At 41.4% G+C, this 25,150-nt stretch overlaps 2 protein-coding genes across 2 annotated transcripts; one reads left to right on the top strand and one right to left on the bottom strand.

Moving 5' to 3' along the window:
* Positions 1-3,875: 3,875 nt before the first annotated feature.
* Positions 3,876-11,318, top strand: nme6 (NME/NM23 nucleoside diphosphate kinase 6). The gene is made up of 6 exons (XM_056294983.1): positions 3,876-3,964; positions 4,260-4,355; positions 5,453-5,555; positions 6,639-6,678; positions 8,793-8,953; positions 10,649-11,318. The coding sequence occupies exons 2-6, from the start codon at positions 4,263-4,265 to the stop codon at positions 10,798-10,800; spliced, it is 549 nt and encodes a 182-aa protein (XP_056150958.1). The 5' UTR covers positions 3,876-3,964; positions 4,260-4,262; the 3' UTR covers positions 10,801-11,318.
* A 7,060-nt stretch (positions 11,319-18,378) lies between these two features.
* On the bottom strand, positions 18,379-21,662 carry baalcb (BAALC binder of MAP3K1 and KLF4 b). Its single transcript, XM_056294168.1, has 4 exons — positions 21,653-21,662; positions 20,877-21,062; positions 19,315-19,514; positions 18,379-18,546 (listed from the first exon to the last, which is right to left on the bottom strand). Exons 1-4 carry the CDS (start codon positions 21,660-21,662, stop codon positions 18,379-18,381), a joined length of 564 nt encoding a protein of 187 aa, XP_056150143.1.
* Positions 21,663-25,150: the final 3,488 nt, after the last annotated feature.

The raw sequence follows: 25,150 nt of genomic DNA, 5'->3' as shown, positions 1-25,150 counted from the left end.
ACATACATACATACATACATACATACATACATACATACATACATACATACATACATACATACATACATACATACATACATACATACATACCCTACTTTTTCCGGGAAAAAAAAGTAGGGTGGGGAAAAAAACTAGGTGAAACCAGTACATGACGCCAGTGGAGATAATATTTACAGAGAGCTCAGATCATTTGTATGTGCCAAGCATATGTAGCATAAATTGGGATTCTTTCTCTGTGAGATTTAAGAATGTATTCCGTGTAGTCTCACTGAAAACTGTCATTCATATATATGTATTGTTTAAACACTAGTGTTGTCATCTTTTTCTTTCTTTTTATCCAGCCATTGCCCTGTGAAGTTCAATTTTTACCAGTTTGGAGATGAAATCTTCATGTAACGGCAAGAAGACACCACTATAAGTGACCTCGCACACATAAAGAAATGTCTTACAAGACGATCAAACACATTATGGTTAACATTTAGCAAAGGTTTTTTTTAAATGTTCTCCCTTTTTTCCTCCAGTTTAGCTTCTTCTCTTGACACGTCGAGTTTAGCGTGCACCCCTGGGTGCAGACTAGCCCTTAGTGTCCTCTCATTCATGTGGAAGCACAGTTTTTTTTACATATGTCCCAGGTGATGTGCCATGATGTCCTTCAACTATTATAGCAATTATAACATACATTTGAATTACAGGATTTACAATAAGACAACACACAAAAACTCTTAGCAGCTGTCATTGGTACCCCCCCCCCCGGAAAAAAAGGCCTTCTATGATAAGAAAGTGGCCTGCCTCGTGCTATGTCTCACATATTTCCACCTGATCGCTCTGCTGTGGCTCCTGTTGGACAAAACGATGTGAGCCGGGGCCCCATCCACACAGAGACCAGAAATGTATAGACGGCTGAGTGTCTATGGGGGTCGTCGGTCAGCTGTCCTGCTCCCACCGAAAGGGAGTGACAACTGCAGCACAGCCAACAGCAGCACTAGTCAGCAGTAGCAGCGACACCACGTAAAATAGAGATCGGTTTATGTTCGGCAGGGAGCGGGGGGGATCAGCTGAATCAGCTGCCCAGCTGAGGAGGGTTAAAGCAAGAATCATCAGTGAAGCTGCTCATTTGCAATGAGCGATAAACATTTGTGTGCGGCTCACTCAGTCAGACTCTTTTGAGGAATGAACATGATGGAATAGCCCAAGTGACCCTATGAGTTGCCTGTTCATTTACACATTAATCATAAAGGACCAGATTACACAAGGGAATCAGATATATTAAGTCAGTGTAATAGTGCATTCATCTCCTGGAGTTAATGCAGGATCTTTGTTACTTGTGTGGTTTAGGGAAAGACAATGGACCGCTGTCTGCAGCGGTCGGTGAATGGTGGTAGCCACCATTTTAATCATTAACCATTTGCTCGTGCATGTGTTGCACAGTATCTTGTTGATGGTCATGTGATGAGTGTCTCTCTAGATGAAACAACACATGGAATGCACAAATAACTACAGTACAAGTTAATGTTTGTTTTGGGCAATAATACGATTTGTGTTTTTAACAGACCCACAGTTTGTACTTTAAAACTGATTTGCTCGTGGGTGCTTATTGAGCGACCAGCACACTCTTTCGCTGCTCTCCTTCCTTCCTATGTCACCCCTGCTCCAACCACTCCACCGCAGTCACCCTCCCTGCCTCCTCCCCATCCCCTTGTAGAAGGTAACAGCTGTGGTGTCACCCTGGGTCACATGACATTGGCAGGTGGGAGAAACCTATGTGGGACATCCATCCCCCCTCACTTCCCACCTATTCTCTCTCTTTTTCCTCTGAATGCCCTCCGCCACCCCACCAATGCCTCCTCGTTTCGAGGGTGTGGCATTTTTTCCCCGCTGGAATGTGCCCAGTGTTTGGAACGCATATGTCTGATCCGCCACATTGATGAGATTCCACAGACCAGAAAAAATAAAATAAAATAAAATAAATCTGTCATGCTGGAGCCCTGCATTGTAGCTTTCATGCGATTGTCTTCCTCTAGGTACATCCATTAATGAAGAGAGAATTCATTAAATTGTTCATAAAGGGTTCAACATCGATTAACTATTTTGCTGTTGCATTATTCTTTTAGAGATACCGATTTTTTTCTTCTTCAAACAACAATGACTGCTGTATCATGATAGTGCACCTTATTTGATTTGTGAGGGGGTGATTCTCTTCTGAGTCTGCCGTGGCTCTATAAATGGTCATGCAACAAGCAAGAGCCGAGTATGCCATTTGAGCTGTCAACACGTTTGTGTCAACACAGTAAGAAATAAAGCACAGTATTTGATCAACTACGTGGCTTAAAGTGACTTATAGCACGTGCATTGTAAAAGCAATGAACATTTGGTACAGACATGGTTTATGCTGTATCACAGCAGCACATTAAACATAAACATTTTAAGGGTTTGATTAAAGGAATTAGAATTTTTCTGTATTTTTTTTTGCCACTAGTATATACTAGTAACGAAAACAAAGACTGTAAATCGTGGGGGAGCCCAGCCTTGAACTGAGGGACTCAGGTTCAACCCGCTGTTTAAATGTCCTGCTGACGGGTCCTTGAGCAACACACTGAATAGCCTTCAACACCACCAGAGGGGTGGGAGTGGGGGTGGAGGGGTGGATTTTCTCATGGGATCAATTAGGTATTACACGGTTACTATTAATAATAGAGTGAGAAGGGAAATGACGTGTGAAGATGATCTTGACCTATATAGTTTAAAAGTGACAAAATTTTGAGCGTGCCAAATGGTCCCCTGTTTAGCCACCAGGACACCTGACTCAATTACTTCCTACCAAAATGAAAATGCAGAAGAAGAAACTATTCCAAATGTTTAGCGGTATCCCCCAAAGCCAGAAATGCAAGAACTATGTATGAGTCAAGCAAGAAACAACCCAGTATTGCTGAGCTTGAGAACGAGCCAAAGAACGAGTTAGCTGTCTTACTGTTCGTTGGGACTTCTGTTGAGTTTTGTTGTTGTGGTAACAGAAAACACAGAATAACAGATAAAATCCCCACTTAGTCCTGTTAATCATCTATATTAGCTCTCTCATATTATTCGCGGGGACAGATTTATTCATCATCACAAATCAGCTGTCATATTTGATCTCACACAATGGAATTTAAATTGGTGAATTCAATTTGGAACTTTGTGTATTAAACTCTACACCCCCTTTCATGTCTATCAAGGGGAGGGCCTCAGTGAGCCTTGGTGGTGACTCTGGACACTTGATCTTTTTTTTTATCTTTCTTTCCCGGACAGTTTCATTTCTATTCTTCCACCATACAGACTTTTTGTTTTTACATTTTTACCGTTCTATTTTTAATATTATATTAATGTATTATCTTATTCATAGACTATTTATATAAAGAGGGGTATATTTCAATGTGCAATAGCTATATATTCACTCCATGTGCAGCTTCGTCACCTTGTTGTATCACCATACAGCACTGTTCACTCATTGTCAACACTGCTCACCTGAATTTTCCACATTATTTTTCACTTTAATATCTTTAAAAGCTATTTAATAGCTTTGATAGCTATCTACCTTTTTCTTTTTTTGTGCTGTGATCTACTGTTTTTAAGTCTTATTTTTGCTCCCTTGGTCGTTTGATTTTTTTTCTCTCCCTGGGTCAATTCAACGTGGAACTTAGTGTGCTTGCTTCGTTTCCGGGGACAGTATTTCCAAACGGGCTCAAACGTAAAGGTTACATTCTGCAAGTAATTTTACTATCGAAACCAACATATTAACGTAGAAGAAAGATCATATATATATATATATATATATATATATATATATATATATATATTGCAAACACTTTCTAGACGGCGCTGTGTCGTGACGTAATGTACTTTCTCTACGTTTCTTTTCAAATGGCTGCGTTAATAATAGACGAGACACCGTATTTCTGAAAACAGTATTTTTCCACTCGCGAATGAGGTTTGTACCAAACGGATGCTGATACATCGAACATGTCATGTTATTTTCAAACAGTCTACGGTCACAACTTTAATCTTGGACAGTTCAGTCCTGTTTCGAGTTAATAGATGAAATTGCAAGCTAACCTAACGTCAGTGGTTGAGGTCGTGTTGGCGGTCGGTTACACATCTCTGAAGATGCAGCGCTACATTCACTAGCGTTAGCTGTCTCGACTCCGTGTGAAAAACAGGAAATGTCATTGGATTTGACTTTGCGTGATACTTTATTTGATTTCTGCCGTTCTCTTTTTTTTTAGGCAATGTTGTTAACCTCTCGTCGCTTATCCAAAGTATTGCAGCTCACCCTAGCGGCCATCAAGCCAGATGCAGTTGCACATCCTGTGATGTTAGAGGTGAGCTCTGTTAAAGCTGAAATCGTGATTTCTCCGCCCCGGCAGCGAGAACTACAAACCAGGTGTCGCAGCCATTGTCGCCTGTGTGCCGTCAGTAAACAGTCCCTTGTAAAAAATGGTGTCCTCGGACCAAAGCTAACACAGGCCATCTAATGTTTAACGAACTACATCAAACTATATGGGAGCACTGTTCTACTGTAATATCGACCGTTGAATTGGTAGATTACTTGTCCAACAGGAGCATCGCCACATCGTCGTCACGTTTCAATCTCTTTTCCGGTTTGAGTAGGAATGTGTTTGCCGGTGCACCAGTGTTCATCCTACCTGGTCAAAAATGTTAACAGTGGTATATGGAGTGTGAGAGTGTGCAGTGGCACACACAGAACAGTCGGCGAATTCCATTTCTGTCAACAACATTTAAATAATTAAGTGTCACCTATCTTTTTATGATTTCGGTCAGAATAATGTAGTCGAGTGTCAAAAATTAAAAGAACAGCGCTCATATGTGTCCAGTGTTCATTCATGTATGGCCTGCAGCACCGAGGTTTAAAATTAAAGCCATGCTTTCTCTAGGCAACAAATACTGCATGCCAAATAAAGCCTTTAGCTAAATAATTGGCACAAATCAATACAGAGCCACAGTTGTCTAATTTCATATAGGTCCATTCTTGTGAAAATACAAAATGACTATTTTTATTCAAAAGGTTGCAAGTTAAAAGAAGCTCACACTGCTGCCTTGATTAATTCCCAAGCCTCAAGTAAGTCATGAAATATTCAGTTTGCTGAAGGTTCCATTTCAAAACCTCATAAAGTGTACCAAATTGCTATTTGTCATTATCTCGACAAACAGTGAAGGACAGGCTCAAACAGACCTTTGAATCATTGTATTTCACACTGGTTGGCCTATGAGTTATGCTGTACTGAATTAAAAGGCGTACCATCGTCCTTTGGCCTTCAGTAGGAATTTTGCACACAGGTCTAATTTGATGCATTTGTGTCCAACACAGTTGTCCAAACATATCCAGACAGTTTTACATTTAAGGGAAGATGGGGTAATATGAATGGTAATGTTGGCCTAAATATACATTTTCTTACAGGCTCTTCATCAGAGAATCCTGGACAATAACTTTGTCATTGTCAGATACAAAGATCTTGTGTGGAGAAAACAGGACTCTGAGAGATTCTACGCTGAGCATGCAGGTGCAGAAACTTCTCTTTCCTCTGTGCATTAAATTATGCAGGTATTTAGCAAGGTGTTGCTACTGGGGCAGTTCTCTCTGACCAAAAGGGTTGACAGCACCCTTGGCTTATAAATAACAAATTTATCAGCCAAGTGCATTTCGTTCCGGCTAAAAACAAGTACTCTGTGCTACTACGGGTAAATGTTATAGTTATCTGCCAAAGTAGGAATGAAAAAATAGTTCCTTGTGAGTTTTTGAAAGGGTTGGCTGTACAATTATACCAGGGGTCCCCAATTACTTTTCATAGCGGGCCACTTTTAGGGCCACTTTTAAAACCACGGGCCACTCAACCTCCAGCAACATGTTGTTCGTTAGTTTGTTTTGGTGTCGATATGTTGCAGGTATTATAATTTAAACAGAGATTTTTCATCTATTTTTCGATATATTACTAGTCTTACTTTTACTAAGAATTTGTTTATTTTATTTTTTTGGTAGGGAAATAAAAAAAAATCTTCCTTCTGGCATTTCTCCAAAAATTCTCGCGGACCATAAATCAACCCGTCACGGGCCGGACGTGGCCCGCGGGCTGCCTATTGGGGACCCCTGAATTATACCCTTAACATTTAGGCTAGCTTCAAAGGCACCATATGGACTAGATCAGTCAGGACTGGGATTGGTCATTCCATCCTGTGTTAACTGAATTTTTTTTCTTCAAAAGACACCTGCCTACCGGAGCAGTTGCTTCTCTTCATAATTTTCCAATTCTTAGTCACACAATAAAGGACCATTTATATGTTCAAGCGTTCAAAACAAGACTGAGAATCCCATTATGCATTAGTTTATGTAGCAGGACTCATTTGGCAGAAATTCTGGCCTCTGCAGACCTGTATTATCTTCTGTATTATCTCTTTATGCATATTGCTTGCTAATGCATATTGCTTTCAATATTTTCCTTTTATACAGCGATGTCCCCTTTTTATTGGAAAATTACAATAACTTAAATCTGTTGTATGTTATGTTCCAGCTCTTCATATCATGGTTTCCCTTGAACAATAATGAATTTTCACTCTTAATTTTTCTATTTTATTTTAATGCTTCTCAGGGCGATTCTTCTACCAAAGACTTGTAGAATTTATGTCAAGGTAAGATTTTAGTCCAAGTTAACTCTCATATACTTGCCGGTGTTGGGAAATTGCATTTGTGTAAGCTCTATTGAATAAGTGATGTTTATTTGCTTGTTCTCTTTGGATAAGGAAACATTGTTCAAAGGTGTAAAATAAAACAAATAAGAGGACTGCACTCAGTTAAGTGCAGATCTCAGCCAGGTGTATCGCCCCTTCTCCGGTGTTAGAACTTGGTGACAAACTGTTTTTTCGCCTACTGGGAGAAGTGAAATACACTCGCACATGGACAGACAAACCAGTGTGTTTCCTGCCATTAAAATACTTTTACGTCCAAGTCGATTGAATGGGAATTATGGGGGGGGGGGGTTGCGCTAGCAGCACCACTTAAAAAATCTACTTAATAAAAATGTTTTACCTGTCAGTCTGTGGACGGCAGCCTCCTTTCATTCATGAAACAACAGTAAGAAAACACAGCTCAACCATGGGAAGTGTGTTAATGTAGCTACTGAGATGATTTACAGCTGTGACTGATAATCCTACTCTTGAAATTGTATTTTTATTGTGAAGTTTTATCATTGGAGACTATGGCAGTTCTACGTGGTGGCAAGGTGAATAATGCAAATAATTTTTTGTTAGCCCTGTGTTCCTCCAGTTCTCCTGTGCTGAGATCAGCAGTGAATGATTTGCTGGCTTGTGAAATACAATCGACTTCCTGAATACATAATGTCTTGGTTTTGACACTATCGCTATGCAATCTGACTCGACCATAGATGTGAGTCGTGTATGTACATGGTGGACTTAGATCAGGCAGCAATGGAGCAGCGTTGATCAAGCGAGCTAGAGAGTGAATGGCGAGAGGGAACAGCGATAGTGAGAACAAACGTTTTTCAAAGGTTTTGAATCCCCGCAACCATGAGAGGTTCTTCATCATAACTGCACAAAACGTTTTAGGCTGATAGTTCCAGTTGTTTGCGAGATTAGCCATGGACAGATACACACACGCACACACACGCACACACACCACACACACAAATACAACCAAATGCAATGTCCCCTCCAGGCCAGCCATCCATAACCATAACCCCCCCGCCCGCCCCCCAAAAGAAAAAAAGCAAGAGAAAAAAAAACACAAACAAAAACAGCAACATAGTTTAGTCCCTATTATGTAGCCCACTGGCTGTTACAGATAATACTTCTAATGTACTTTCAAAAAGCCTCTCATTAATAAACTCAGAGGGCTCTCAAAGAACTGCGGGGGGTTCAGTTACCGATCGGTACAACAGCTTGATTAGCACTAGATTCCTGGAGCCGTTGTCTGAAAATGGGCATGTAACATACCTGTTTTTTTTTTCTCTTCAATTTTCCCCCTTTTTCTCCCCAATTGTATCCGGCCAATTACCCCAAGCCGTCCTGGTTGCTGATCCGGGGAGCGCCCCGACCGATCAGAGGAGGCGCTAGTACAGCGACCAGGACAAATACCCACATCCAGCTTCCCACCCGCAGGCATGGCCAATTGTGTCTGCAAGGACGCCCGACCAAGCCGGAGGTACACGGGGATTCGACCCGTGTTACCTCAGAATAGACCACTACACAGGATAGACCACTACACGGGATAGACCACTACACTACCCGGATGCCCGTAACCTACCTGTTTTAGTTTGTACATGACCTCATGCTAAGGACTTCCCTCACTAAAGGTGCAAGTAATCACACTGTCATATTTTTACACTCGCAACAGTGAAAACACGGTTGCTACAGCAACCTGTCTCTGGGTGCCATTGTTGTTGGCGGAAGCCGAGAATGGATCATCTGCACATCAATAATCCCATTTTGAAGCATCTTCCCTGTCTGCACTGTTTTGCATAATCTGATGGCTAAATGTGCTGGACATGTATTATCAGACCTGCTTTCCCCACAGGGAGTCGTGGCATGAATAGATTGAATTTGTATGCAAATCCCTTTTTTGGCTCTATATTTTGCCCCATTGATGCATCTAGCTCTTGAAACTAAAGGTTTGAGATAGACAGGGCAACAGCATGTAGTTTTTTAGTCTGTAAAATGTGACTCACTTTATAGTTGTCGTATTATTTGAGCATCAATATGCATATTTGGGTATTGTGTGTTTTCCCCAGTGGTCCGATGAGGGCATATATTCTAGCCAGAGAGGATGCTATTAGTCACTGGAGGCAACTGATGGGACCAACCAAGGTGTTCAGGGCCAGGTATACCTCCCCCGACTCAATCCGTGCCCAGTTTGGACTCACAGACACAAGAAACACAACTCATGGCTCAGGTATTAAATTTGGTGTGCCAATCAAATGTATATTTATGCAATAAAATTATATCTAGACTTTTAATGGGGCATTACGTCAAACTAGTATATTGTTCAGTTTAAACTCAGTAATAATTCAGCACCCTGCCTACAGATGCTCAAGAAAATCTCCTTAATTCACAGCAAGGCAGGGAAATCACTTATCGTTCTACTAGTTCAGCAGCATCACTTTGGACCTGTGGCTGCACCAAAACACGAAGTGTTGGAGCAGCTGTTGCCCACACTTACAAATAATTTTTCAGGCACTATAATTTGCAGTGCAAAAGTTTTGTTGTGCATTATCTCAATGTGCGAACAGGTAAAAGGGTTGTTGTGTGTTCCTAATAGAAGAGCAGAATGTCAGCATCTCACTAAGCTGAACAACAGGAAGAAACATTTGCCATATGAAGAATCTGCAATAAACTTCTCAGTAAATTGGAAGTCTGTCAGTTTTCCACAGGTCTCCTCGGTCATAGTCTATAATTCTAAATCAAACCAGACATCTTAAGTTCTTAATTGTTCCTAAAAATAATTCTCCCCTCACTGTAGGTTACTTTACCTTCAGCACACAATGTACTGCACAAATAGTTGTCTGAAATTTTATTACTCACTACTCTTAATGCAACAGTTTTGTATTGTCAAAAAAACCTCACGAGTTTAAGGAATTCTTTAAGACAATATTCAAAGACATCATCTTATCCTAAAATAATGGTATTATTTTGGACAAAAATGTACACTTCATAAAATCTGAAGTCTTCTTTTTGCATTTTGTACTGATGCTTCAATGGACACACTTGCATCTACAGTAAGAGGACTAAAACCGGTCTTAGAGGACTCAACATTTTGGGCATAACAAAACAAAAGAGTAATATGCTCTTGCATATTTGTCCTTAGGGCAGCACAGTGGTGCAGTGGTTAACGCAGTCGTCTCACAGCAAGAAGGTCCTGGGGTTCGAACCCCGGGGTTGTCCAACCTTGGGGGTCATTCCGGGTCATCCTCTGTGTGGAGTTTGCATGTTCTTTCTGTGCCTGCGTGGGTTTCCTCTGGGTACTTTAGTTTCCTCCCACAGTCCGAGGACATGTAGGTGAGGTGACTAGGCCATACTAAATTGTTCCTAGGTGTGAATGTGTGCGTGTGTGTGAGTGTGTTGGCTGGCCCTGTGATGGACTGGCGGCCTGTCCAGGGTGTCTCCCTGTCTGCCACCCAATGACTCCTGGGATAAGTTCCAGCATCCCGTGACCCTGATTGGGATACACGGCTTGGATAATGGACGGATGGATATTTCTCCTTGATATTTGCCATTACAATGTTTTAAACATGAGTATTTTGCAATCATTTTATATTCAGTTAGCACCTGTAGCCTGCTGGTTTAACTCTTTTGTGGCGTGAATGACATATGAAATGCTCTCAAATTACATCACTGCCAATTTTCAAGGGGTTGAGTGTTTAGCAGTTGGCCTTGCTGTATGATAAAAAAAAAATATTTTCCTTTTTTTGTACCATGGATTTGTGCTATTCTTTTATGGATAGGAATTAGTATGACAAGATGACATTTAAATATTGACTCCTAACATTTCTGATGACCGAACTTTAGATGCACGTTTGTTGCCATTATAGATTCATCACATTTTGTTACATGGTCCTTTCCCCTAAACTCTGTTTCCCCTCCTCCCCAGATTCCATTGACACGGCGCACAGAGAAATCAACTTCTTCTTCCCGGAGTTCAATTTTGAGGAGTGGATGGAGAAGGAAGAGCCTTCATTCCGACACGGAGTGATGAAATATGACCAGGAAAGACTGATCCACACACTTCCAACACAAAACTGAACCCAGAGCAGATGAGAGTGATGTGGCCAACTGTGCGGCCAGTTACTGATGGAGGACGGAAGAACTTTTGTAGCTGCTCATATTCTGTTCAGTAGCAGCATAAAATGCCATCAAAATTATTTATTGTACCATGCCATGTGAAACACAGACATTGCCAAGACTATGGATGTTTATATTAGTATTTATCAAGTTTTTTTTTGTTTGTTTTTTTAAATAGAGTGAAAGACACTTTTAGCACCTCACCATAGTTTCACAATAGAATGCAGTGATAATGTTGGGTAAGATGAGACAAATCTGACAGGGATTTTGTACCCGCACAGGCACAGTACAAGAGCTTTGTATCAGACTATCGGGCAGGCATCCAAAAGGGAATCGCATTCAAGCTAAAACCTTGAATCACAAACTGATCAAGATCAAAAAATTAACTATTTTGCTCACTTTATTGCAAGTAAAATAAATCTGGCTAATCTTGATATACCAGAAATTCTAACTCAGTTATGGTCTGCAACTTTTAAAAAAATGTACACTACCGTTCAAAAGTTTGGGATCACCCAAACAATTTCGTGTTTTCCATGAAAAGTCACACTTATTCACCACCATATGTTGTGAAATGAATAGAAAATAGAGTCAAGACATTGACAAGGTTAGAAATAATGATTTGTATTTGAAATAAGATTTTTTTTACATCAAACTTTGCTTTCGTCAAAGAATCCTCCATTTGCAGCAATTACAGCATTGCAGACCTTTGGCATTCTAGCTGTTAATTTGTTGAGGTAATCTGGAGAAATTGCACCCCACGCTTCCAGAAGCAGCTCCCACAAGTTGGATTGGTTGGATGGGCACTTCTTTGAGCAGATTGAGTTTCTGGAGCATCACATTTGTGGGGTCAATTAAATGCTCAAAATGGCCAGAAAAAGAGAACTTTCATCTGAAACTCGACAGTCTATTCTTGTTCTTAGAAATGAAGGCTATTCCATGCGAGAAATTGCTAAGAAATTGAAGATTTCCTACACCGGTGTGTACTACTCCCTTCAGAGGACAGCACAAACAGGCTCTAACAGGTACTATTTAATGAAGATGCCAGTTGGGGACCTGTGAGGCGTCTGTTTCTCAAACTAGAGACTCTAATGTACTTATCTTCTTGCTCAGTTGTGCAACGCGGCCTCCCACTTCTTTTTCTACTCTGGTTAGAGCCTGTTTGTGCTGTCCTCTGAAGGGAGTAGTACACACCGGTGTAGGAAATCTTCAATTTCTTAGCAATTTCTCGCATGGAATAGCCTTCATTTCTAAGAACAAGAATAGACTGTCGAGTTTCAGATGAAAGTTCTCTTTTTCTGGCCATTTTGAGCGTTTAATTGACCCCACAAATGTGATGCTCCAGAAACTCAATCTGCTCAAAGAAGTGCCCATCCAACCAATCCAACTTGTGGGAGCTGCTTCTGGAAGCGTGGGGTGCAATTTCTCCAGATTACCTCAACAAATTAACAGCTAGAATGCCAAAGGTCTGCAATGCTGTAATTGCTGCAAATGGAGGATTCTTTGACGAAAGCAAAGTTTGATGTAAAAAAAATCTTATTTCAAATACAAATCATTATTTCTAACCTTGTCAATGTCTTGACTCTATTTTCTATTCATTTCACAACATATGGTGGTGAATAAGTGTGACTTTTCATGGAAAACACAAAATTGTTTGGGTGATCCCAAACTTTTGAACGGTAGTGTATAAATACAAACTGAAGTGGAATTTACCAGATAATCAGTTCTCTGTAACAAATCTATGCCATATATAACTGTTTAGTAACCCATTATATAATGTGTTCAGGGATCTATAGCTGATTGTTAGAAGTAGTACGTGCTACCATAACTCAGCTTTAAGAGTGAGTGATGGTGCCATGCCCCTCATGATGACCTATACGCCCTATGGTTAAACACTGGGAGTATGTAGAAGGCAGTGTATGTGGAATGAGCAATGGAGTCCAGTCTGGTCATGCTATATCTTTGATAAATTTTATAAATTTCAATCTGGCTTTCATCAAAAACAGCACTGAAACAGCACTGCTTAAAGTAACTAACAACATTCTTATGCATGCAAATTAGGGCATTCACGACTGCTGTCAGATGTCATATTTTATACCCAATAACGATCAATTCTTGTCAAAAAAGTCTCAAATACAGGCGTGGCGGGACAGCTTAACTGGTACACCTCTTCACTGTGCATATGACACAGGTTAATTCAATTTAAGGCGCTTCACCGTCTTCACTACTCAGGGGACAAGCTTGTCAGAATCTTTTCCACCACAAACCCTGGCTGTCTGAGGTGCAGCCATAGTCCAGCGTCAGTAGGACACATGTTCTGGGCATGCCCCTCTCTCAACAGTTACTGGGGACATATATTCAATATATTCTCGCATATCTGTAAACAGACCATAACCCCTGATTTTCACACAACCATCTTTGGCATACCACCCCCTAACTGTAAGGTCACGACTTTGCAGGCAAATGCTAGCTTCATTGCTAGCTCGCAGACTTGTTCTTTTTAATTGGAAGTCAAATAAAGCCCCATCATTTTTGCAGTGATTAAGGGAAGTGCTGTCCTTTCTACCATTAGAAAAGCTCTGATATAAAATATGTAAAACCTGCAAAAACTTCGCTTTGACCTGGAGTCCTTTCATAGACTTTAGTGAAGGTTTTCCCTTTCATTGAATGTATTTTTTACCTGGTTGTAACTACAATATTTACACAGATGTATGTATGCTGTTATATTGTGTTAAAAACATAGTTATCGTATGGAATTGGAATAAGAAGTCCCTGCATAGTCGCTTTTTTTTTCCGTGAGCGTTGGGGGCGAGGGGGGATTTCTACATACCTTTTTTGTTTGGTTGTTCGTGTATCCTGTATACCTGTTCCATCCATCCATCCGTTATCCAAACCACTTATCCTGCTCTCAGGGTCACAGGGATGCTGGAGCCTATCCCAGCAGTCATTGGGCGTCAGGCGGGGAGACACTCTGGACAGGCAGCTAGTCCATCACAGGGCCGACACACACACACACACATTCACACCTAGGGACAATTTCGTACAGCCAATTCACCTGCATGTCTTTGGACTGTGGGAGGAAACCGGAGCACCTGGAGGAAACCCACGTAGACATGGAGAGAACATGCAAACTCCACATAGAGGATGACCTGGGATGACCCCCAAGGTCGGACTACCCCGGGGCTCGCACCCAGGACCTTCTTGCTGTGAGGCAACCACGCTAACCACTGTGCCACCGTGCCACCCCCAAGTGTTAGCTTTTACAAGCAAATTCTATCCAAAGGACAGAACTGTTAGTGCTCATGACTTATGAGCATATTTTGAATACTGCAGGGAAATAAGTAGGCTACTTTAACTAAGCTGGTGTTCCAATAACTCAGTACCTGTTCCAATAATGTGAAAATCGGAAAATAAAGGGTTTTTTTTTAAAAAGAAAAATGTCTCATACAACTAGTAAAAGATTGTAGAGTGGACCAACCTGGGGGTAGATGAAATAGCAGAGTCCCTGATAGGCTCTGAGATGCTGTTTACAAATGAGCTGCAATCTGATTGGACTAAACCCCCAGCAAGCCTGTCTGAGCTGGAGATAACCTTTTTTTCTACAGTAATAACGCAGCTGCTTTCTGGCAGATGTTTTAGTTCAACTAGTGACCGTGTTCTGGTGACTTTCAGCCAAGTGTGTCCATGGCTGTCATGGTGATGGCAGCTGCTGAAAAACCTAAAATCCTTAAATTATCTTAAATTGAAAGTACAATGCAGTATGTATATATATATTCGTCTCATCCTTTTTGTCCTATATTATGTAAATAGTGTTGCCAACAAGAAGAATTCACATTTCTTTAAGTTAATTTTAATTTGGGGGAAAACATAGATTAGCAGAGCAGCAAGTGTCTAAAGAGGAATTTGACATTAAAATGTTACAGGTTAAATGACTGAATATGGGTCACTTTCCGACTGTGGATAATGGTATAAAATACAGCTGCACTGCCAACTGTGGTTTGTTTCCCACATTATAAGAAACACTACGAGAGGTGAATGAATCTTGCTGAATACAATTTAACTTATGTACATGGTTAGCGTAGATATTAAACATGGATGCGTGTGTATTTAAAGTTGATTAAAGTAAAATTAAAGGCTTTTAGCAGGACACTATATGTTCTGTTCATATTTTCAACAACTGCCATCAATAAAGTCACCAGTTAACATGGTCACTTGTTAAACTGAAACACAGAGATAGTGGGAGTCTTTCATTCTCTAAATACCTTAAATTCTGTTTATTTAACATGGCATAATGTAGAAAATGATGGTTCAAACAACTCCATGTTGGAACCACAGCATCCCCAGCTGCATATATGCTGTAGATGCATTGCCAATGCTTAATTACTGCACAGTGCTAAAACCACAGATGAATGATTAGTCTACAACTATGCACAGTGTCGACTAGTGGTTTTGATAGTCAACTGTTCTGTGAAACCCCTAGTGCAGATAAAGGTGAATATTCTATTTTAGTTTTACTTGACTGACCTGTTGCCTTTGACACCATTGATCATGCCATGGTAATTGATAGACTACTGAACTGGGTTGGTATCGCTGGTACTAGACTCAAATGGTTTTCCTCTTACTTGTCTGACAGATACTTCAGTGTTCACATTAACAATTGTGTGTCTTCTTCCTCGCTTCTCTTATGTGGGGTCCCGCAAGGGTCGATCCTTGGACCTATTCTGTTTTCATGATATATGCCATCTGCTTTACCCCTCCAGTGGTATTTCTTACCATTGCTATGTCAATGACAAGCAGCTTTACTTCTCAATTAAACATACTAACCTAACTAACTAATAACCTTACCAACCTTCATGACTGCCTAGCTTCTGTAACAAATTGGATGTCTCAAAATTTCCTCCATCTCAATTCTAACAAAACTGAGGTCCTTGTGGCCCTGATTGTTTTACTAAGGAGGTCAATTACTGTATGGGCCCCCTTGCTAGCAACATCAAGACTGCCTCTAAGAATCTTGATATCCTTTTTGACCAGCATTTGAACTTTGAACCTCATATTACTACGCTCATTCAGTTTTGTTTCTCCCAGTTGGGAAATGTTGCAAAAATCAGACCTATACTATCTGCTAAAAACTTGGAACTTCTAGTGCATACCTTAATCTTAACTCCCTCTTGTATTACTCAGTGCTCTCTTGCTCACCTTCAATTGGTGCAAAATGCAGTGGCTAGGCTGTTAACAAAAACTAGTAGTCGGTCTCAAAGCACACCGATTCTTGCCTCCCTTCACTGGCTTCCAATAAAACACAGAATTGATTTCAAAATTTTACTAATTGCATACAAGGCATTGCACAGCCTGGCTCCTGCATATACTGCAGAGTTGTTAAGCCCCTATTCTAGCTTTTGGCTGCTCCATTTATCTGAACAAGGGCTTTTATCTGTTCCCTGTCCCTATTTTAAATCCAGAGGTGATCGTGCTTTTGTGGTTGTAGTTCTTAAACTTTGGAACAGTCTTCCCCATTCTATCAGATCTACTGAATCTGTTGTTTTAAGCAGCTGATGAATAGGTTAGCCTTTCTTTTTGTTTGTTTGTCCCCCCCCTTTTTTTCCTCCCCAATTGCATTTGGCCAATTACCCTACTCTTCCAAGCTGTCCTGGTCGATGCTCCAGCCCCTCTGCCGATCCAGAGGCCTCCTCCAATACATGTGAAGTCGCCAGCCACTTCTTTTCACCTGACAGTGAGGAGTTTTGCCAGGGGGACGTAGCGCGTGGGAGGATCATGCTATTCCCCCCAATTCCCGCTGCCCCCCCGAACAGGCGCCCCAACTGACCAGAGGAGGCACTAGTGCAATGACCAGGACACATACCCACATCCGGCTTCCCACCCGCAGACACGGCCAATTGTGTCTGTAGGGATGCCCGACCAAGCCGGAGGCACGGGGATTCGAACCAACGATCCCCGTGTTGGGAGGCAACGGAATAGACCGCTACGCTACCCAGATGCCCAGGTTAGCCTTTTTATAAATATTCTGCTTGCCTTTAGTTTTGTTTATTTTGGTTGTGTGCGCTCATTTTTGTGTATGTATCATGTATGTATGTGTATGTATGTAGGTATGCTTGTATTTGTATGTGTGTCGTGTTCTTTCGATTTGTTCCCTGTTTCTCAGGCATGGCCACAGCGGATTTTACAGTTTCCATCGGTTCCCTGTGAGGGCACAGCACCAATGGCGGCCGTTGTTAACCCGAGCCTTGACAATCCGGTATGGAGCCTCGACCAATCCGGTATGGTCTTGTCAATCTGCATACTGATTTGGCAAAATTTTTCGTCGGATACCCTTCCTAACACAACCACTAACCCTATGGATGAGGGCACAGGTAAAGCGCTGGATGCCATCCCAGGATTCATGGACTTGCGCCCATGCCTGTCGCATCTTATATTCATTTGTATGTGTGTATTTTATCCCATATGTAAAGCATTGTAACTATGTTTTAAAGAGTGCTGTATAAATAGTTATTATTATTATTATTATTATTATTATTACTACTACAAGTGACATCTGTGTGAGCCTTGGTGAGGTTCTTCTCCTCTGGTTCTTTTGACTCTATGAAATCCTCCCTGAAGTTTGGCTCAGAGAGAGAGAGAGGGTTTCAGAAACTTACTCTGACGCCTTTGTACTTTATCTCTTCTCCCATACGCATATGCATTGTTGCTTGACTCATATTATTCTGTGTTTTCTCTTTTTCTTCCAATAAAGCCATTATTACTTGATCTTTTTTGAACCCGGGTGAAGAGTATGTTTTCATCCACAGTTACGTACGTGAGTTACTGTATGGGAACAGTTTCTAAATGACCAACACAAGCTCAAAATTAGGCTTTATAGAAACCATGCAATCAAAACAATCTGATTTAGTTTCCTGAGCAGTTCAAAATTAAGACTGCAACAACTGCTTTTTGCATCAAAATTACATACCGAAACTATCACCACAATGTTTGTTTTATGTGAATGATTGTTTCTGTGTATAATGTTGACAATTTTAGGGTTTTACCTTCAAAAACATCTCATGATACTTCCTATTGTCTTCCGACTTCATCAGTACATTTGAATGAGCCATCTCATGATTGTCTTTCCATGATTGTAAAAGATATGTTGATTTGCATTAAATTATTTTTCGCCTCAGATATTGTTTGCTAAAATATATCATTGACCAACTTAGGTTTTAACATTTACCGTTAATATGATTAGAAACACTTTTTCATCTGCCAAAATATAACAACCTTGCAGACAGGTAGAGTTGCCTCATACAGTATAAAACACAATCCACACTATAACACTATTCCTAAAATGACAATCTAGCACATTTCTTTTTTACAAAGTCAGAAATTCCTTTTGTGCGCTCAACACGTTTGAGGCCAAAAATTAAATTTCTCCTAAAAGTCCCTGGTTACTTGAATTTGAAAGCTTTCTCTGTTGAAAGAGTTGGTTCGTCCCCAGATCAACTAGCAGTCATGTACTTCAGAGTCATTTAACTTTCCCATGCGTCCTGGTTCCTAAGTATTTCGCTTGTGCACATGTTTGAGGCTTTCAACAGGTTTCATAACCTCATAGGTGGTGAGGGACTTCTCCTTGATTTTTCCACTCCGATCCACCTGACGGATGCTCTGCGTCACCGTGATAGTCACCTGCTTGGTGGACATCCGGTTGTCCTCCCACTTCCTCTGTAAGGACGTGATGAAAGAATGAAGCACCGTGAGTATCATAACTTCCTATATCATATAAATAGACACGGAGTAGACTGACTGAAACAGCTGTGGATCAATAACGATGATGATCAGTAGGCTTGAAACCAACTTGTGGCGCGATGTCTTGACCGACAGTGTAATTTTGGTCCAACTTCCCCCCAATTGTATTTGGCCAATTGCCCCCCTCTTCCGAGCCATCCTGGTTGTTGCTCCACCCCCTCTGCCGATCCAGGGAGGGCTGCAGACTACCACATGCCTCCTGATACATGTGGAGTCACCAGCCGCTTCTTTTCACTTGACAGTGAGGAGTTTTGCCAGGGGGACGTACCACGTGGGAGGATCACGCTATTCCCCCCAGTTCCCCCTTCCCCATGAACAGGTACCCCGACTGACTAGAGGAGGTGCTAGTGCAGCGACCAGGACACATACCCACATCCTGCTTCCCACCCGCAGACATGGCCAACTGTGTCTGTAGGAACGCCCGACCAAGCCGGAGGTAACATGGGGATTCGAACCGGTGATCCCCATTTTGGTAGGCAACGGAATAGACCACTACGCTACCCGGATGCCAAAAGTGTAATTTTGGTCCGACTTTTTTATTATTTGATTACAATTAACACAAACATGTTTTTGTTGACATAATGAGTCCTCTCCGTCTGAAACTCTTATAGGCTAATGAGTGTGTCAGGGCTTATTATGTCAGTTCTCCTTGGATGTCTTGGAACACATCAGCGAGCCACTTACAATCTCCTCTGTCCGCAGCACGCTCCTCCGCTGCACCGTGGTTCCAGATGAAGGTGCCACGACCTCCTGGCGGGGAGAGGCCAGTATTGCAGGGGGGCTGTTGGGTTTGATGTCATTCAGACTGGCCTCAGACAGGGCAGAGCAAACTTTCAGGTATGCCTGAGCAGGAGGAGGTAGGCCATCTCCAAAAAAATCTGGTACTAGACCAAAACAAGGCACAAGGGAGGAATGTGGTTTTTACGATATGTCATCATCATGGCCTAAATACTTACTTTCAGTCTTCCCTTGGGTGCAGGCAGCGTATTAAGTGTATTGCACTGTATCAGTGTTTTTACACACTTGATACCCTTCCTAAATGTACAAAAATGAAGACTGATTATTGATCAGTATTCATTTTTCATGGTCGTGCCGCAGTGAACGGCATGCTAAAAACAATGTTGGGGTGTGTTTGTGCTGTGGTATGGGTTATAATGAAACACACTCTCATTGCTTGTTAAATTGGGTTGTTGTCTTCGCAGTTAGGTCGAGCATCCTCTTGAAGCAATAACCAAAGGTTGCATCTGTTGCCATGTTAACTGGATCCTGTTTAAACACATTGGCTTTTGATGTTGTCTGATCTACTTGAAATGTCTCCTCTGCACATCAAAGAATTCAGGCCCACAAACGCACAGAATCCACGATAACGACTAATCTGCATAATACGGTGTTTTTACGTTGAGACTAATCTGGTCTCTGATTGTGAAATGTAGAAAATATGGTTGTAAAACTGGTTTCCAGAAATGGCTATATATCAAAAAGAAAATGCATTACTGCCCATGCTCCTGGTCTCATTTTGTGACTGTGCCATTGCAAACAGTTCCTGCAGAACGCATCACCTCCTGACAATGAAGTGTGGGGGATCAGCTTAGCTTTTCTTTCTCATTTTCTGTTTTCCTTTTTACAATAAAGGCAAAAAAGGAAACTATGCATGAAAAAGAGCTCCTTTTGAAGAAAGAGTTCTGCATGTAACCTACAATAATTTTCCTACAGGGAAAATCTAAAAATAAATATGGGCACCAAGCTTCACTTTCTTAATTCGGAGTGTAAAAGAGGAATCAAACATTATCTGCCTTGACCGACCTCCCACGGTGTGACTGAGATCAACCATCATGATGTCTTCAGTAAATCCCAGCCAAATGTAAAGACAACACAATCAAAGACGGATGTAGACAATATGGGGACGAGTCTTGCAATACACCATCACTGAATGATTTAGATTCTGCAACATCATCAAAGTGGGGGGGGGGGGGAACATAACAGGCAAAATTACAACAAAAAAAGAAGAAGACAAACAACAGATCAAACATTCTATATTCTATGGGGCATTGATTAAGAATTAATTTAACCACTGGTGAATTATTCATCTGTTCAGTTCAATTACTTCTGAGTCCCTGGTATAGATAAACCAAGTATTTATCCATCCATCCATCCATATATCCACCATGCACCCATCCACCTTGCATCCATCTAGCCACAATCCATCCATCCATCCATCCCATCCATCCTTCCACCCCTCTTCTTACCAGGGCTGATAGTTTTCTCAGAAGCGAAGCCGGCCTCGGAGGAGTTCTCAGAGACGATGCTCTGTATTGAAGAAAGGGGGATGTCCGTGTCAGTGCTGGTTAGCCATGTCGACTCAGTCTCTTTGGTCCAGCTCTCCAGATAGCGAGGTTCAAGAGCGTCCGTTCTGCTGCCCCCACACCCCATGGCTCTTTTCCAGGGTTTCGCTCGGTCCTCTTACGAGCGCCCAGTTGACAAAGTGGATTTTACTAAAAACTGGAAAAAGATCAAGAGATCAAACTGAAAAGATCAAGAGACACTGACCTACTAAGTGCAGGCTGCACTGTTATTGGTTAGCCTGTTAACCAATAACCCCTGATTTCTGAGCATAAGGCCAAAAATGGCCATACCCAAACAAAAATGGCTGTAGCTCTTGAACACTTTTACATACATAAGCAGAAAGGTAACCCTTTGCAGTTAGTTCCTGAAGTGTCAGATAAGTATTACTGATACAGAGTTATAGAAGCTCAAAGCACAGTGTAAATTGAATTTTATTATTGCCTGAAACAGAAATCATTATTTGAGTGAAAATAACTTCCTTTTTTGCCTTGGTTTCTGGAGCCTATGACTGGATAGAGCTATTGCCATAGGTCTTACCAGTTGCTTCTACAATACCAAAAGACGAGCATTTCACATTGTTTTTACTATGGATATGCATGGACAGATCTCCAAATGCCCATTTGGAGTCCCCAAATGGGCATTTTGTGCCAAATGTTGTAGTCGGCATTTTGGAGTGCACAGAACAACATATTTTAATACCGTTTATTTAGACGCCCCTGTAGGGACATAGTGCATGTGAGCAAGTTAACCAGTCATACATTTCCAAGCACAAATTATACTGAATAAAATGAATGTGCAATGTATACAAATGCAAATGACTGTGCAATAACTTGTCCATACCACAATACAGCAGAGTCATTAAGGCAGAGCCACTAATATTGCTCTAGTTGCTTTCACTCTTTAGACTGCACAAGTTGTACAAATACAAGCACTCATTATATAAAGCTATACAATGTGCTATATTCAAAGCCTAAGTCAAGTCAAGTCAAGTTTATTTGTATAGCCCAAATTTACAAGGTAGTTCCTGAAGGGCTTACCTCTCTCAAGTCTGTGTTTAGTCCACAGATGAGTGTGCCAAAAGAAAGCATGTGGTCCACAGACCCAAACTGGGGAGCATCTTCCCAGATAGGCTCAGTTCACATTCTCCTTCTCACCTCCACCATGTAAACTGGGTCAATTCATGCAGTTGCTGTGAAGTCAGTTCACTGATTTTGCTTTGAACCAAAATGGTCAATACAAATCTCATCTCCAGATATTTTGCCAGTTGTAAATATCGGCTAATGATACCAAGCGTTATATCATACGATGGAAATGAGCATAGAATAGTACTACCTAATGATGGAAATTTTAGGTGTAGCTACCATTAATTTACTTTTTTGACCACTTTGAATTTTGTCTAGAGTAGCTATGGTGTGCAAACCAGGCCATTGTGGCAGATTGTTTGCACAGAGTTGGGTATGTTTTTGTACTTGCTGTATGTATACCTGCTTTGCTGGTGCAGTACTGTGTCACCTTTCAGTGCCGTGCAAGAAGAGCTTTCTCATGCCATCAATGTTCAGGGATTGTTATCATGGCTGTGATAACTCATCAACCTCAAAACTGAAGACAGGATTGGATCCCATAGTGTAAGTCTTGAAGTGGGACAGGTGGTCTGTCAGTCACCTGTGACATGTGGAGATACACAGAGACAAACAGCAGGAGTACAAAACACAAGCTGGGCAGTGGTGACATATATACATATTTCAATTGCAGCATTTCGCTATAATCTGTTATAGTGGGATAGAAAATAAATAGTAGGCTTCCCATTGTTGCCATTAATAACAGTAACAGATCGCTATGACTTTCCTTCAGTTGCCTGCGGAGGAAGACCGCTTCCATGGCTTCGTCACTGTAGCCTACCTCTGAACGATGTCTCATCGCGTTGCCGTTTTCTTCTTCTTGTCCTTTGAGAAAATATAGTTGAAATCTAGCGAAGCGTTGCCCCCCCCCCCCCCGTGAGCCGCTCGCCTCGCCGCAAAGCGCCACAGCCTCGATCAGAAAATGTGATTTCGTTCAGTCAACAAACACGATATGCAAATCACGCGATGCAACGCCTCTATTTCTGCAGCCTTGGGAGGGAAAAATCGCCGATTGCATGAAATGAATCGAAAATAACATTAAAAAAAAGAAAGAAAGCTGAGAGGATGCAGGGAAGAAAGGCAAGTAACGCGGTATAAAAATGGTCGCTGGAGTAGACTGATGGAGAGAAACCTGCCCAGTAAATGAGATTGTAAACGCTTACACGTGATGAAGCCCTGTATTCTTGTTTTGGTCCTCCTATGTGTCCACTGAAAAAGCCTATACGTTATAACACGGCATAACCAGCTCATATAACATGACATAACTTGGAACAATACGCTCCCTGCACGTCTCCTCTCCTTTTCACTAACTTGGTTTGTGTCAAATGTAAACCAGTCAGCAGGTTAAGTGGCCTACATTCCAGTTCCGATGACACGTCTTATTATCAAGCCTGCTGATGTACTGCAGTTGTTGAGGAACGCCTTAACCACCAGGTGACCTGAGACTGTTGTTTTTTTTTTACTGCAAGTCACACACTTTCAAAAGAGGTCACATTAAACTCAAATTGTGATAATCGGAACTGTTCTGAATCTATATGATCTATAATAGTATTTCATCTGTACTAGTGCAAGCCTGTTTTGTTTTTCTTCCATATAGCTGCACACTATATACACTGTACACACTTTAAATACGCGCTATACACACTATAGACACTATACACACTGTACACTATACACACTGAACACACTATACAGACTATACCCACTGTACACACTGTACACTATACACACTGAACACACTATACAGACTATACCCACTGTACACACTGTATACACACTGTATACACTGTACACACTATACACACTATACACACTGTGCACACTGTACAAACTATACACTGACAACTATGCAGACTTGTTTCAGGCTGCCAAACATTTACTTGTGAACTGTGATTGCAGCATCTTCCCATTTGTTATAAGCATGAACAATGCAAGGTCTAAAAGAAAGACCATCTTGCATGATTGTTCTGCAGTTTGCTCGGAGAAAAACGCCACAATTGTCGGATGTCATGGAGGTGCACTGTCATTATCATCATCATCATCATCATCATCATTTACAGATAAATATTACTGTTTTATATGGCTTGACCGACTGAAAAGGTGATTTTCTCTAAACTGAGATGTTCATCACTTTGTCCACAAGAGGGCAGTCTGCAGCCCACTTCTGTATTTCTGGGGCTCTACTAGGAAAAAAGAAAAAGAAAAAAAGAAGATGAGATGGAATACCTGAAGAACTGGCTTAGAAAAGCTTAATTCAAGGAGACTCGCTATCGTGAGTGGCTGTTCAGTACATTTAACAAAACTGCCATAAAACATACTCGACCACAGATAATGGGCCGTAACGACCTGTATGCAGAGACAACATACTGCCAGATCACTGGCTGCTAACTGAAAACGTGAGGCGGGATTCGTGAAAGGCTTTCTTCTTTCAAAACAGAATTGTCCAGTGGAAACGTTCAGTTCATTACACAGTAGTCGCCTTATTCTTATTCAATAGCACATTTCCATAATTGCTTTTGAAACTTCTCACTTGGCAGCAAAGTGCGTGTTCCTCCTCCGAGCTCTGTGGGTGCTTTGGTCTGTGCTGCCTTTTGGTTCCGGTAATGAACCACAGAGATAAATCAGAAGAGCACTTTCCCCTCGTGTTTCCCTGAAGCCATGGGGCACACAGCTGCCCTGAACTGGGGCTTTGTCAGGTCCAGCAGTGTAAATCAAGGTAACCCCCTCATGTGTTCGTTCACCTGTGCAGTAAGACCAACTCCCCCACTAGCAAGTACACTTCTGGTTCTGACAAAAAACATAAAAAGTTCACGACTCGTTTCAGATGTACTGTAAAGCAGAAAGAAGAAATGACTAAGCGGTCCCTAAGTCTGCAACAGCACCCAGGTCAGTAAATGACACTTCTCATATATCCTCTAATGCATTAATGTATTACATGGTGGGCCTCATGCACAACTCCGTTTCCCTTAATTTCTTTCTAAAGATAATAATTGTTCTAACTTTCATTGCATTTGTGTGCTACTGGATTTTATATACTATATATACACACACACACACAC

The sequence above is a fragment of the Lampris incognitus genome, chromosome 15, assembly GCF_029633865.1.
Source record: "Lampris incognitus isolate fLamInc1 chromosome 15, fLamInc1.hap2, whole genome shotgun sequence".
Classification (NCBI taxonomy): Eukaryota; Metazoa; Chordata; class Actinopteri; order Lampriformes; family Lampridae; genus Lampris; species Lampris incognitus.
This window is presented reverse-complemented; position numbering and strand designations above follow the sequence as displayed.